We start from the raw sequence: 14,451 nt of genomic DNA on the forward strand, positions 1-14,451 counted from the left end.
CCCCCATGGGTTTCAAAGGTAGAAACTGCAGGCCTTGAAGATCCTCACACAGTCCTGCTCAGGTGTGTGGATACTGATTGCGATCATCTATTAACACTATCAGCATTCCCATCATTATATGTGCAGTTGTTGGCTCTTGGGGCGTAGAGCTGGAACGCAATGAATGAACAAATTCCTCGGGCAGGAGCAGCTGGAGAGAGGTGGTCAGGGAGCAGATGGTTACAGTGAGAGGCACGGGAGCATGGAAGCGCGTGGCAGGTTGGAGGCTGTAGCAGGGTAGGGAATTACGTGGAAGAAGATGAAGACCTGAGATTGGGAAGAGAAAAAGCTTTGAGAAGCAGGTTGGGAGGAAGACGGGAAGCGAGGGCAGGCTGTAGCAGCAGCACAGCAGAAACGCGGACAGGCTTGGGGAGAAGGTGCAGAGCTGGATCTAGGTTGAGTTGCAGATGGTGAGAAGATGGAGGAGATTCAGAGTGGGGGGCGGGGGGGGAACAGCTTGTTCTGCTATGAAATAGTGCTCTGGTATTTTTTGATAGCGAAAACCTACAGCTCAGCCTAACGAGAGCAACAAAGGCAGCTCAGTTTCCACAGCCAATGCTGTTAACATGTTGCAGATTAAATCTCCAGAGTTGTTTCTAGACAGCAGAGAACAGGGTGCCATGGAATTGTTATTGTTGACTCTAAAATATTTTGCCATCTATGAATAATTGTACCAAGCATGCTCCCCCTGAGGACCTCAAAGAACCATGCTGATTCACCTGGGAATATTATGTGTATGGTGCAAGTTGAAAAACTGCGTGCTAGATTAGGGTAGAGGCTTGTTCAGTTGAAGAAAGCAAGTCAATGGGACAGTTGGATTTGCACTCCTGCCTGCACAGCCTCTCTTAACTGCTTTCCAACTTTTTGCAAGAGACATGAACTACTGAAAAACATGATGTGTTGAAGCTTGATCAGATCACAGGGCATGGGCTATGCTTTATGGGGAATGTTATACTGGAAAAAACAGGAGGAGGAGGCCCTGGGGGCTTGTGCCGGTGGGATGTGAACAATTTAAGACTGTTTATCACAAACTCAGTTGGACTGGAAGAGAATGACTTAGGGAATGGATTGCAAAGGGAAGGGGTTTCTTGGGGTTGCCTTTGCAACTAAAGAGGCTTCGTGGAATCCCTTAAAGCATTCATATCTGTGGAGCGTACAACCTTTCCTCTGTGATGTTCTTGATGAATTTGGCAGGTGTGATGGAGGGGGGGGGGAATGTTTATCATCAAAGGAGAATGAGTGAGGGCCTGTGCGGTACCTTCAGGCTGAAACCTGTCTGATTTTTTCCCCCTGTGCCTGCCAATCTCTTCTGGAATCAAGGAGACGCCTCTTGAGCACAACCCCACGGCACCCTCTGTTCCTTTAGATATCCCGTAATTACTCAGTGCCACACGGGTTCCTGAAGATCCCTGGTTTACAGCCTTGGCCACCTGTTTGCTAGCCTCTCCCACAGTTCTTGCCTTATGTACAGTGCCTTGGCCCTGGACTTCCCTGGAGATTTGTAACATCCTCCAGCTCACCTCTGCTGGAATCTCCCTTTCAGTCGGTGAGCTTTCCCCCACCCTTGCTGCTTGGCCAGGTGTCTCCCGGGCAGAAGCACTTCTCTTACACTTCAGCAAAGGCTGATACCACCGAATGTTGCAAAAGCTGCCTTCGTACTTCCATTGCTGCATTCGCGTTGATTCCACCTTCCTCCTCCTCTCCTTGCTCTCAAGGTAAACTAAGCTGGGCTAGCAGCGTGTCTTTGGTTATGTGTGCTCTAAGTTCTGGAAAGTTTGTATCAATGCTGACTGTCATTAATACTGAGATATTTTTCTGTTTGTTTCATTGTAGGAAATGAACAGAATGGGCTGGACTTTAACAGGCAGGTAAGATGCTCCCTGGGTTACCAGGTATTCTCCTGCTTTCTTGAATTACTGTTTTTTAATTGCTCATCCTGCTGAGTCCCAGGCAGCTACTGCTAAGAGATAAAAACTGTTAGGTCAGAAGCTACCATTAAACAGACCACATAAGTCCTCCCAGTTCCCCTTGTGGGATAGAACGACAGATTAAACTTCTGGTTTCCAGGCCTTCCTACTTCATAGAAGCTCAGTTAATTATAGAGTTTCTTGAAATCACCATTTGCTTGAGGCTTTTTCTGGCTTTTTAATTTTTTTCCATTGTCATTTAGAAACAAAAGGGACCTCAGTTACACTGGTAAATGTGCAAATCCCGCCCCAAAGCCCCATGCATTTCTACTGCTTGTGACACTGGCTCTGAAAGCACTGTGGTATGCAAAGTCTAAGAGCGCGGGGCTGACTCACAGGAGTATCAGCAAGGACTGAAGATGAGGTGGTTTGAGGTCTTGGAGTGCGTAGGTCAAGACCAGGCCTGCCTACAATGGCAGATTCCTCTTTGCAAGACAGTGGGGAAAGGGACAGCAGATAAAAGCAAGTGATTCTTGCAAGGCAAGCAAGCCCTAATTGCAAATGAACACGTGAGGGACCGTTGTCTTTGCTGTGTTTGCTGTTATCCTCCTGCTTCATACAGCTAAAAGCAACCCCCGTCTCACTGAGTGCCTGCAGATTTTCATATGTGGCTCTAGTAAATCCCTGAATCTCACATCAGAATTGCAAGGGGAGGAAGCTGACAGCCCTCCAGAGCATATAGATTTTGAATCTGTGCAGACACATGAGAAAATGCTCTCCGAGTCCAGAGCTAAGGAATCCTGTGGAGCCATCGGTGGAGCTGGACTCAGAGCTTGTGAAGAAAAAGAGGATGTCTAGAGAGCTAACCCACTGATCGGCTGCAGAACTCCAGGGGTTGGCTGGGGAGCTGGAGCAAGGAAAGCAAAAGGGGCTGTAACTCCACGGGCAGTCACTAGCATTTGAAGCAGATGTTGGCACTGTTAACAGTACGGCAACCTACTTGATTCCAACCATGCGTTCCCTGAGTTCAAGGGTTGCAATCCTTTGCAAAGGCTTCCTGCTAGCAGCAGGTGGGCAGCTGAAGCTTCTTGCTGTGACTTTTCTGTCCTTCAAGCTTGCCTTGGTGGCTCTTGTCTGACAGATGTCAGCAAGCTGCTGTTTGTTTGTTTGGTTTGGCTGCTATGGTTTTGGGTGGGTCGTAACTTCCTATCAAAGGTGTCTTAACACGTTCAGCCATCTTCCAGGTTTTTGGAATACCCAGCTGAAAACAAAAAGTCTTGTGTCTCCAGCTCTGTGGATTGCAGAGCCCAAAGCACAGGCTTTCTACACGCCAAGAGAAGAATCCAATCTGCTTATAACTAGTGATAAGAGAAAATTCCCTCAAGATAGAAATAAGCTATGAAAGTACAAGATCATTACATGTTGCAAACTTTTCCTATGGCAACACCACAAAGATGTTAGAACTGGAAGCTGGGCTGAGGTTAATCAAGGAAACATTATTGACTGTGGTGAGGCAGTGCTGATTTACACCCACTGATGATTTGAGCCATTATCTTTAAGGTCCTAGTTTTGTGCCTGCCACTGAATGAGTGGATGCTGGTAAAGTTGTGGGGGCAGACAGCCTCGCAGTCAGTAGGATTTGGGCCAGAGTCTGCTTGATAGAAATGTCCTCCTCCCCAAAAGAGATTGTGATTTTATGACAGCCTTCTGTAGCATTCACTTCCCACTTCTGTTTTTCTCCTTCCACCAAAGGGGTACCACAAAATCCTTTTCATTTGTGCCAGCACTTCTGTATAACTGACTAGCAGATCTGACTGGGGACTTATCAAGGTTTGAAAAGCAAAAGCCTGTGAACAAGCTCATTTTAATTTTTTTTTTTTTTTTTTAATCTGGACCGATTCCCCAGAGCATAGATAGTATCCGCAGAAGGGGTTTTGCAGTGACGTTGGGGATGGGGTTATAACAGTCCATGTGAGTGGACATAGGGGTGCGCAAATGGCTCTTTGTCTCCCTCTCTTGGCCCTCTCAAGGCCATGTGTAAACTTGAGCCATTATAGTTATTGTTATTATTATTTTAAGTGAGCATGAGCCCAAATGCACATGGGTTATGCACTCACATTTCAGGTTGACCTCACTTATTGGTGAATTCATCTTCAATTCAGCAAACAGATTTCAAATGACAAGAAAAAGGAAGAAGGGAGATATGGAAATATCAAAGTGTTTTCATGTAAAATCAGGTGCTGAGCTCTGTCATTAGGGGTGGAGGTTGGTGGGTTTTTTAATTTTGGTTTGGGGTTTGAGGTTGGTTTTGGGTGGCTTTTTTTTTTTTTTGTTACCTTGCAATTCAAGTTTTCAAACTGAAGCCAGAGAAGTATGATTTGAAACCCAACTCCAAACTGAATGCAAGAGCTGCTGAGCTCTCTTTGACTTTATTTGGAGTGCTGGGCGCTAATCACTTTGAAGATCATAAATCTCACATCATTTAAGCCTCTCCCCCAGTCTTTGTAGATGGCCTACATTTCAGGTCTGTTTCCCTCCCATGTTATGCTCCAGGCGGGAAGAGAAGGGTGGAGTGACCTGGTTAGACCCCTTGCTTGCCTACCAATTCCCTGCTGTGGCTGCTCTCACCCTGAAAATGGGGAGGAGGGAAACTCTTGCGGAGTTTGAGGTTTTCTCGCAGTTTGTGGGTCAGCCCTGCACTTTATGAGAAAGCTGCCTTCTGATCCCTCAACCTATTTGGCAAACATTTCTTCCCCCCTCCCCTCTTCAAACTCTCCTCCCACCTGGATGCAACAGTAATTTGTATGTGAATGAGAGGGAAAAGGGTGTGTATGGAAAAAGAAGCATCTTCTGCCTTGCCTATCTGGTTTGGCTTTTTATTTAGTGAATCTAATGCTGGTTGTTTCCTGTTTATATCAAGGGAAATGCAAAGAGACAGTAATAAACTTTCACCTTCAGTGCTGGCAACCTGGATAGGGACATCTGCTTCTTGATGGTTTGGGATTGTATCCAAAGTGTGTCAGGGACAGAACTGAGTAACTCGGCAAACGTGGCTTGAGAGTCTTGCCGTGAAAGGGCATCGAGTGGGACCGGGAAAAGGTCTGACCGAAAGTGTTGAAATCAGAACTTTACCTCGCTGTAATGTGGTGATCCTCACCAGATGCTGCTGCTGTGGTCTTACCAGGTCTTGTTTGGTTTATTTCTCCATTGGTACACGCAGCGTTCAGCTTTTAAGGAAATACTGCATTGTTTGTTTTTGTGGATGGCTCTGAAGAGAGCTGTTCTAGACAGCCAGGTAATTCACCCTGTGTCTGGAGTTAACCCCTGAGATAACATTGCCTTCTGGAATACACACATGGAGCTGATGATTTTGGGAGACGACAGGGCTTGTGTGCATGGTGTGAGTGTTGTAGCCCAGCACATAGTGCTGTGCGTCGATCTGCAGCTGGAGGAGGAAAATACACAGATGCTGAATCGCTGATTTCTTTTCCATCAGGAAAGTGATGCGTAGGACCATGTCATCTGTTGGTCCTTGTATCAATGCAGTCTCTGAGTGCCAGGGAGGAATGAAGGCAGGAATGAAGGCTCAGATCTCCTCTCCTTCCAGAGGAGGGAATGAGAGGTCCTCTCCAAGCCCCTTTATGCTCTCAAGCACTGAGCTGCACTCCAGTGCTGGGAGAGAATATGCCTCTTTTGAAATAAAGCTGAATGGTTATATGTTACTAGTGCTTAGGAAAGGAAAAAAGGTTGTATGTTACCAGCCAGGAAAGGCTTAGCAGGATCTGCATGTGCTCTGTATCCAAATATGTCATGCAGTTTCATTCCAGCAGAAGGCTCTAACCCTTGCAGACAGGCTGTCATTTGTTTAATGATAACGACAGGTTTGTTATTTGTATCAACGTAAAAGTGATCCTGCCGTGAGACTTTACAATATTTAAGACAGACAAGCAGGCACTAGTGTACTCGAGCAGCCCAGGGCTCAGCACAGCTTGAATTTTCCTGTTCGTTCTTTACTGCTATTACTTAATTTTCTCTGGTTTACACCAATCAGGGGGTATAATAAGGATATATATTTCTTTCCAACAGGCTTCTTAGAAATAGGATCTTGGGATGGATTTACCTCGGAAAAGGAGGTAGCTTGGAGATGTATTGCTGGGGCAGGAGAGATCTTCAGAACATAAAGGGAAGCATCCAGAACAAAATAAGGAAATAAGATATGCAATTGAAGTGGCCTTGTATTTCATATGCACATTAGCTCAGCACTTACGTTTGCACATCAGGTTGCACACATGGCTGTTTTGACTGTTGCACATGAGTGTAAGGGACACGTTTCAAAATCCCTCTTTTCCAGTGGTCAGTCAGCATTAAAGAGTCGAGCTGCTTAAGATTCCCAGTCAGTATGACCTGAGTAGAGTTTTTTTGGCCAGTTGAGTGTGTCTGGTAGTATATCATGAAAGAGCGGTGAGGGACAGGGTCCTTTGAAAAATTCCTCCCTTCCAAAACCAGGTGAAGGATCTTGTGTGTTACTGCCCTACTCTCTACAAGAGGTGCCACAGGGCTTCCCCTCCCTCAGGACCTCCTTATCTAACTCATCTCCCTGCCCTGTTCATATCTGACAGAGTCATTGTCCAAGAGAACTTTAATTTTTGAAGATTTATGTGGGGTTTTCAACAGTTGTTTTGAGGTAATAGAGTGAGTTGTCCCAGGTCTTCACAGCTGATGTTCTGTAGACACGTGATATGAGAAATTAAAGCGGGCAAACTGCATCTGAGATCTAAAATCACTGGTGGCTCATTTTCAGTGCCATTAATAACACTCTGACCTTGTTTGGTACTTTCCACCCACACGTCTGAAGGTACTTTGCTAATGAATTTAGCATCCCGGTGCCTTTGGAAGGTAGGGAGGTGTTTAACCCTGTCTTACAGGTGAGGCAGACACAGACTGACTACCTGGCTTTTCCCAAAGATGCTGAGCACCGTGATTGCAGTTGAAATCAGTGGATGCTTTATAGGACAGTTGCCTGTGGACATTGAGGTGAATTGTAATCCAGGGACCTGCTCCCTGGCAGAGCTGGGATACGGACTCCGATTCTCTGATTCATAGTCTTGTGCTCAACCACAGACAAGTTCTTCCTCCCCTCCATCCTTTTGAAGGTGGAAAGAAGGGCCTAGCTTACTAGGTAGTTTGTTATTAATATCTGGGATGCAAAACTCCCTGCAGATTTAATTTTGCTCAATCAGGGCTTCCCTCCCCCCAGGGATGTCTCTCATAGTTTTTCATTCCACTTTGTCTTCCCCCCTCCCCCTAATCTCATGTGTTCCCTATATGTCATTTCTGTTCCTGCTTGGCTTTTCCCCATGGGTAGTTCAGGTTTCAGTCTGCCCTCCAGATTTCCATCCCAGTCCTGTTTTGCCCTCCTCTCAAGGGGAGGTTCACATCCTGCTTCCTTCTCCCCTCTGGGGATCAATTCAGATTTCACTCTCTCTTCTTCTCTGCATTGCCCCAGGGTATCAGCCTAAGTCTTGCATCTGCTTTTCATCTCTTGAGCCTTCACTAACTGGAAATCAGCCCTGCTGTCCGTATCTGCCTTGACTGACACTGGATCTAAGCTGAACACTACTTTGGCCTTTCCCTTTTGAAGTTTCCTTGCTCTGTCCTAGGGATAGACTGATTGCATAAATTTGTATGTGTGCACTGGTTCTTCATTGAAATGCAGCCCTTTGGGAAAGCATCAGAGAAAGCCCTGGCTTGAGGGAAAGTCCTCTGTTTCTATATATGGCACTGTTTTGCTTAGGACAGATATGTAGAGGAACCTCTTCTTCAAGCTAGTTTTGTTCTGGCGCCTTGCACAGGCCCTCAGATGAGATTGTTGGGAATGAACTCCGAAACAGGCCAGTGAGTCTCTGGGGAAGCTTATGAGGGAAAGGGAGATGGAAGTAGGAGGAAGGATTTGGCCTTTTTGAATTTTCTCTCAAGAGGTGGACTGAAACCACTGAATTAATTTTATGTGAGTCAATAACAATTGACAACAACCCAGCATCGCTTCAGAATTGGCTGGATTGTATCTGTTCCTTAAGATCCAGCTGCAGTCCATTCACAAACTCCTGCTTTCCTGCTCCAGGCTTCTAAAGAGCAACATATATTTATAAGGTATTTCCTACGCTTGTTGCCTTGGTCCACTGGCAATATATCTTGTACAGCTGTTTCAAAGCTTTCTTAGAGATGAGGGAGAAACAGATAGGTCTTCGTGCGAATTCCCTGCTCCAACTGGGCTCCTATCATCCTTTGGGAAATATTTTCTAGGCTCATAGGTGACAAGCCCTAGTTTCATGGACCTGTCTAAAGGGACATAACGATTGTTTCCACAATAGAAACTAAGCTCAAGGCATGGTTGTCACTGTCAAACCACTATTTAGGTTGCCCGGCACCTTTTAAGCGGTGAGTTGCACGAACTGCTGTGCATGGATATGACTCTTTTGCCTACTAGAGAATGGCTCATCCGTAATAAGGAGAGGACTCAGAGTTCTTGAAGGCCTTTCATCTGGTGAGCTCCAAGAATTCAATCAAAAGCCTGCACCACCCAGCAAGGGTGGGGCCCTACACCCATTTTGCAGAAGGGCAAGTCATAGCATAAAAAGGTGAAGGCGATGGGGTTTCAAGCAAGGCCTCTAATTTTGGAAGCCTGACATCAGAGTGCACTTTCTATCTTCCCAGAGGTGCTGATCTGCTAGCGCTCCATGTGAAAGCAGTGGGCTGAACTGGGGCTGCTCAGCCCCTTAGGAGTCAGACTTTGGGTTTGTTCTAGCAAGGAACCCTCTTGCCCTGCTTCCCCAACACATCGAAGTTGCCCAGAGCCGCCGAGTTGGGAGCAGAGAAGTGGCTCTGAGCTCCCTCTTCCCCTCAGTCACTAGACTCGATTCCCTCCACCTAAAATGAAAAACTGTGTGATACTCTCCAGCAAAGTTGATCTTTCTCACTCTCCCTTTCTTTTTTAATTATATTACTTGTGTGTATTTAATGCAATCCCTCTAGCTGCTCTTCTTGTGTCCCAGTTCCCTGGGGCGCAGCAACCGGTGCCAAAACTACCGTGAACCAATCAGAGAAACCTGCGGAGCTGGGATGGAGCCAGCCCCAGTCACGGGAGCCGTCTGATTCCAAGTTAATTCCTTTCAAATGTGGGATGTGCTGGAAAGTGCCTTGCTACTGAGGGCTACCAGTGCCATGACTCGCTAGGTGGACACTGCTCTGCCCTCCTCGTGGATGACTGATCTGGGGACATCGCTGCTGTACAGCAGGGAGGCAGTGCCAGGTATTTAGATGGTTTGTGACCGGTTGGCAGCCAGAGGGCATGGAGAATCCAGAACAATCACAGTTTGCTCCCCTAGACAAGAGATCCATGGAAAGGGGAAATTTTTCATGCAGGGAATTTGGCGAACAGCTAAGGGTCTGGTTCTAGCCCCACAAAAGCCCAATAAGGCAGCTTTGCTGCTGACTTCAACAGGAGCATGATTAGGCTCCAGGGAACCTGTGTGAGCATGCAAGAGGGCATGGGAGAAGCCATGAAGCCTGGTGTGTGTGAAATCAGATTGATAAGGAAAGGGGCAGGGATGCAGCCCAGGGTGGGAGCAGAGAAGATAAGCACAAAGGTGTAGGCAGAGGTGGAGTTCTGGAGAGCTTTGGAAGTTGGGCAAGTGAAATTGAGAGAGATGCAGGGAGCAGTGCTGCGATGCATGAGAAGGTTGGGGCAGGAGGGCAGGACCTCTGGGCTGAGGATGGCTAGGGAGGAAGGGTCAGGGAGAGTCCTGGAATGGAGACATGAGGGAAATCACAGCCTTAATGGTGGTGAAATTGTTTTCTGTGCTTCATTTGGAGGTTCTCACCATTCTGACCAAGAAAATGGCATCTTCCCCTCCCCCCTTTTTAAATACTTCCAATTTGGCATGTCCACGGGCCTTGGCAGAGAAGGTGCCACATGCCTGAGTACCAACAAACAGTAAGAGTGAAAATGCTGTAAGTGGTTGCTTTTTAGTATCTTTTTGCCAGTTCTGTGCTGCCTGAACACAGATCACCTTCCGAAAGCACTAGCTAGCTTCTGTGCTCCTGAAGCTCTTGCAGAGGCTGCGGTATCTAATGTGAAGAGCAGCCCTTCATCAGGACGTGCCTTCCTGAGCAGGCACTGATATGAGCGTGGCCATTCAGGGCAGGTGCTCTTCCCACCTCTCATTTTGGTTCTCCAGTCTCTTGCCCAGCGCCCGCTTTTGAAGGCTCCTGTGCTACACGTGATCATTTTGAGGTTTATCGTTCAGCACAGAGGAGAGGGGTGACTTCTTTCTTTTCCCTGTTCTTTATTTAAAAGCAAAAACGCTAGGGACGTGCTGTATCAGAAAGCCTGTGAATGCAAAGCTGAGTGTGGTTCTGTTTGTTTTCTTTTCTGAAGCATGTAGCTCAGTTATTCTTAAAGTTTTGATTTCCCACCCCCATTTTTACTACAGGTAAGGCACAAATATTAACATCCTGAGCTGAAGCTCAGAGGATAAAGCATATCAGATCAGGCCTCAATTAATAAACCCAAAGGCCTCATGTAGCTGTGATGCAGGTGTGTTGAGGTTAGGGATTACATTTTAATTTTTCAGTGTGCTGTCATTGCTGAGTTTTAAGATGTAGTCTGTTAGGCTTTCAGCGTGGGATTAACTCCCCTGCCGTCATGCTGACAGCCTCTGAAAAATCCCACCCTTCAGTGTGAAGGGATATCAAATGTTATAGGGTGAATATCGTTGCATCGACACAAGGGTTTTCTGCTTTCTTCCTGGGTGTCTGTTAAGCCTTGCCGTACGTGCAGGATAGTACATGTGGAAATAGTAATTGCAAGCCCATTATTGTTATTGCTATAATTTATTATTAGTGTGTTTTTTATTTTATGGTGCCCACGTGTGCAGGTAATTCACAGAGAAGTACACTTACGCCATTGGAAGGTGGGAAGTCTTAGTTAACTGCAATAGCCTCAGATCCAGTTTTGGTACCTGTTTCTATCATAAAACTTCCTCCCTTGACTTCAGGCAAATCACTTTGGGGCAGCTTCAGACAGCCCTGTTGTATTGAATAGCGCTTTGGGAGTGATTCAGCCCTGGAAGAACCATGCTGTTTGTTTCCAGCGAGGGGCAACCGGTTCAGACCCTCTTAAGTCTGTGTCCACTTGACCCTCTTCTATCCAGTGAAACAGCCTTACCGCTCCACAATGGGGGGAGGGAGGGATATGAGTAAGTCAAACTCTTAAACAGTTGTGATTTGCTGACTATGAGATAAGCCAGATACGAAGGCAGATAAATATCTGTTTCAAAGAGGTTACCGTCTAAATAGAAACTACACAACAAATATGATTGTCTTCTATCTTACGATAATGACCACAGTTCCTGCCTAATAAGTGGTACTGGAGAAGGCTGACATGGCTTTAACGGCCTCACTCTGGCAGGATACGGAGATCACTTATCTAGATTTGGGGAAAGCATCCGAGGCTCTGGGTGCTGAATCAGTCGGTGGGTCCCACCTTTGCAAAGAGGATGACGGAGCGGTGCTTACATTACATCAGAAGTGCTCATCAAAAGGAGGTGGCTTGGGGCAGCGTTCGGGCTGCCTGCTTTGGTGTCTGAGAGAAGAGGAAGACCAATTCAGATTACCGGTGAGCGGTGACCCGAAGCCGCGCTTATACGAGGAGAGCTGCAGCCAGAGTCCTGCCCAACCCGTGGGATTCGGCTGTCAGTCCATTGAATCAAATGTGGGTCTGTCGGCCTGTCTGTTGGAAGGGTATGGCCTTCCACGCGGTGAAATCAGAGCTGCTAAGGTGAATCTTTCCAACTTCCTCGTGTAAGGCTGGCTTTTTGCAGCTTTGCAGTATGTCTGCAGGATGTTTTCATGAGCCGAATGTTTGCCAAAAGTTCACAGATCAGTTACAAAACAGATGTACGTTTTTTTTCTCCCCTTCTTCCTACTGGTAAGGAAGAGTTTGTGCAGTAATTGCAGGCAGGTTGGGAGATGTTTTCTTCATAATTCTCCTTCTTATGAAATGTTTATGAAACACCTTCCACAAATCGGTTACGCAAGCAAGCTGAAGAGCTTTGATCATTTTCCATCGCCCTCAATATGTTTCTTAGTTTGTTTTGCTTTTTGTTTTTGTTTTCAGGCCAGAGATAGGTAAGAAACAATCCATCATCCTTGGCCAGGCCCAGCAGATGTGCTAGCCAACTAAGGAAAGGACTCTCTTTCCATCCAGTCACCCTTCCTGTGTTTTTCACTCTGATTGCTTGGGGGCAGCTGACCCTATTTTAAGGCTGTGAAAACATCCACTCGAGATTTGCAAGCGCGATTCCTTTCCTATCCCGGAGGAGCCCTGGGTCGCTCGACGTACCGGTGCCGCCACCTGCCGTTACCTCCTCCGGAGGAGCTCGGAGCTGCTCCCAGCCCTGCCCGCAGACTCCCCTGAGCCCAAGGGGAAGAAGGTGCCTGTAGATTCACAGCTGGCAACCCAGGCTCCGCGCCTCTCCCTAGCTCTCGGGGAGCGGGAGGTGTTCGCGGTGCGTTACTTGGTCCTGCTGGTTTACAAGTCCGTTTTTCCTTAGATGGCGTTATTTCCCCAAATCAAATTCTATGGGAAGAAGCTTAGGTTTGCTCCCGATGGCTCCTTGCTCCCCATTCCCCGTCTGGCCTGATCCTCATGTAAAACCAAGGTCCCGAGGAACCACGGTGGGATCTGGTCCTGGTTTTACCTAAATCACTGTTGCTCACTTGCAGTGTTTCAGCAGGGTTCTTCTCATCAAGTGCCTACATGAGGCGAGTCTGTGATAATTTCAACCTTTTTTGGTTCCTTAAAGGAACCTTTTCTCATATTTGTAGAAAATGCCTGCAAATATGAGTCAGATGCACTGGGAAAGGAGAAGGCAACTCCTCCCCTTGTTTTATTAATTTGAAATTTACATTATTTTAAGGGAGTCTCATGATATTGAGTGGCCTCGCCCACAATGTGTGTGGTTTTTTGGGGTTTTTGGGTTTGGTTTTTTTAATGTACAGTTGGTAATACTGCCGGTTTAGCCAGGGAAAAAATGAAGGTGCGGGATTTGCATAAACCACCCCAAAAGTTTTGGATATACCCCGAACTCTTGCTAATGAACAATTAGCCAGCTGCAGGCCTGTTGGGGAGAGGAAGAGGAGGGAGAGGTAAATTTGAGCCTAAACCCAATGAAAATAGGTGCAGGGGAGAAGGATTTGTCAAGAACACCCAGGTTCCCGCCCACTGCGCAGGAGGGAGCCAGAGAATTCCAGGGACGGGGGAAGGAGCAGTGGGAGATGTTGTTGTTTTTAAATCGGGAACCGGTCCTTTGCCAAACCCACCTCCCGTTCTCATATTGTGCGATGCCGGGATACAGCTACACACCCCTTTCACCCTGGAACGCTTCCAAATCATTCCGCTTGGCAGCTGTAAAAATTGATTTCAGTTTGGAAATGGCTTGTGCTTCTTCAACACTCCACTCTTATTGGGATCATAACTTAGGCGGGATCAAGTGCCTTGTTCTCTAAGACACGGATAACTTTTCTTTTTGGGACTGTTCAGACTTGGATGACTGCATTGTGTGAGGCAGACACACATGAATTGCAAGCAGGGGTAATTTTTTTTAATTTATTTTTTCTTTTTGGCTCGAATGACTTCTTTTGAATGCACCCTCAGAAAGAAAAACGTGCATAAAACCATTTGCCTGCAATGACTGGATGGCTCAGGGGTAACGGTGTATTCTCCTGAGCCTTTCGTCTAACATTTAATAACTTAGACACTATCCGCATTGATAGTGATCAAGAAGAACTTTCCATCTGATTTTTTTCGCCAGGTTAAGAGGAATGATCATGCCAACCTGAAAGGTAGGAAAGAACTGGAATTCATAGCGTGTATAACTCTTGTTGCAAAGAGCTAGCATTATTGCAAAACTAGTTTCGGCAGTGTCCGGAGCTATAGCTGTAATGAAAGGAGATGTTGTAATTCTCTTCCCTCTGCGTAGTACCTTCCAAAATGCAGAGGTTAACGTTACAGGGCCAGCTCCTTGCATTGCAGCTGCGAGCCTCTTGTCATCACATTTTGTCCTTTGCTCCTGCGGAGATTTGTGTATTCGTTTGCTTTAGTCAAATTGAAATAAAACCTCCCTCAACCAAAAATATTCGCTTGGGCCAGTTTTTAAAAGCTGAATTTCTTGTCCCCCTCTGCTGGTAGGAGGTTGCATGACCTAAAGTCCACATCAGCACTGCAAAACCCCGGCAAATGCAACCCTGCTTGCCTTCTCGGGGATGTTGGGCTTGAGTAATTTGATGGGAAATGGTGAGGTTCAGCCCTAGTAGTAAGAGTGAATCTGCAATGCGGAGCCCGTGGACAGGATTTTCAAGACCTTTCCTTTCTGGTGTCCTCCTGGTCTTTCCAGTTTGTGGAAACTGGAGCCTCTTCTTGCGCTGGAAAGGCTTAGATGAGGAA

The 14,451-nt window shown here is 46.6% G+C and overlaps 1 protein-coding gene across 2 annotated transcripts in view; it reads left to right on the forward strand.

Moving 5' to 3' along the window:
- Positions 1–14,451, forward strand: part of POU2F3 (POU class 2 homeobox 3) — a 45,321-nt gene that overhangs the window by 14,780 nt on the left and 16,090 nt on the right. For both annotated transcript variants that reach the window (XM_030023342.1, XM_030023343.1), the window contains exon 4: positions 1,873–1,907. In XM_030023342.1, the coding sequence (XP_029879202.1) occupies positions 1,873–1,907 (35 nt within the window). The remainder of the gene's footprint in view (positions 1–1,872; positions 1,908–14,451) is intronic.

Source organism: Aquila chrysaetos, chromosome 8 (assembly GCF_900496995.4).
Source record: "Aquila chrysaetos chrysaetos chromosome 8, bAquChr1.4, whole genome shotgun sequence".
NCBI lineage: Eukaryota > Metazoa > Chordata > Aves > Accipitriformes > Accipitridae > Aquila > Aquila chrysaetos.